Source organism: Cystoisospora suis, assembly GCF_002600585.1.
Source record: "Cystoisospora suis strain Wien I chromosome Unknown contig_5249, whole genome shotgun sequence".
In the NCBI taxonomy this organism is placed as follows: domain Eukaryota; phylum Apicomplexa; class Conoidasida; order Eucoccidiorida; family Sarcocystidae; genus Cystoisospora; species Cystoisospora suis.
The window spans coordinates 11918-12281 of NW_027158040.1; the positions used below are offsets into that span (position 1 = coordinate 11918).

The following is a 364-nucleotide window of genomic DNA, read 5'->3' on the forward strand; positions in this document are numbered from 1 at the left end:
CTTGAATAGCTTGGGAGATACCCCTGGAGTATCGCTATGGGCGTGGTGGGATGATCCCCGAATATTAGCCGATGTTGAAGCACGTCGAGATCAGCTAATGGAGGAGTTAGCACTCTTAGATGATCAATTCGATAAAGAATCTTTCAGTGGAAGTCGAGAGGACGAGAAGGAGGAGGAGCAGCAAGAAGGAGAACATAAGGCAGACACGTATAGGGATCTCAAGAAGAAGATCAACGCTGAAGATATCTGGAAAGCAACGAGACGTACTGTTTTGAAACACCAAGGTCGGTCATTCTTCTTTCCTAAGAGAACTCTCTTCCTTTCTTTCCTTCGTCCTTCTATCTGAACTGATAAGAAGAGCTTT

The 364-nt window shown here is 45.1% G+C and overlaps 1 protein-coding gene across 1 annotated transcript in view; it reads left to right on the forward strand.

Annotated features, from left to right (window-relative positions):
• Window positions 1-18: 18 nt before the first annotated feature.
• The window catches only part of CSUI_009042 (elongation factor g c-terminus domain-containing protein), a gene marked incomplete at its 3' end in the record, with an annotated part of 1180 nt that continues 834 nt past the window's right edge, over window positions 19-364 (forward strand). Inside the window, exon 1 of the mRNA XM_068069161.1 lies at window positions 19-284. Coding sequence (XP_067918866.1) covers window positions 98-284 — 187 coding nt within the window. The remainder of the gene's footprint in view (window positions 285-364) is intronic.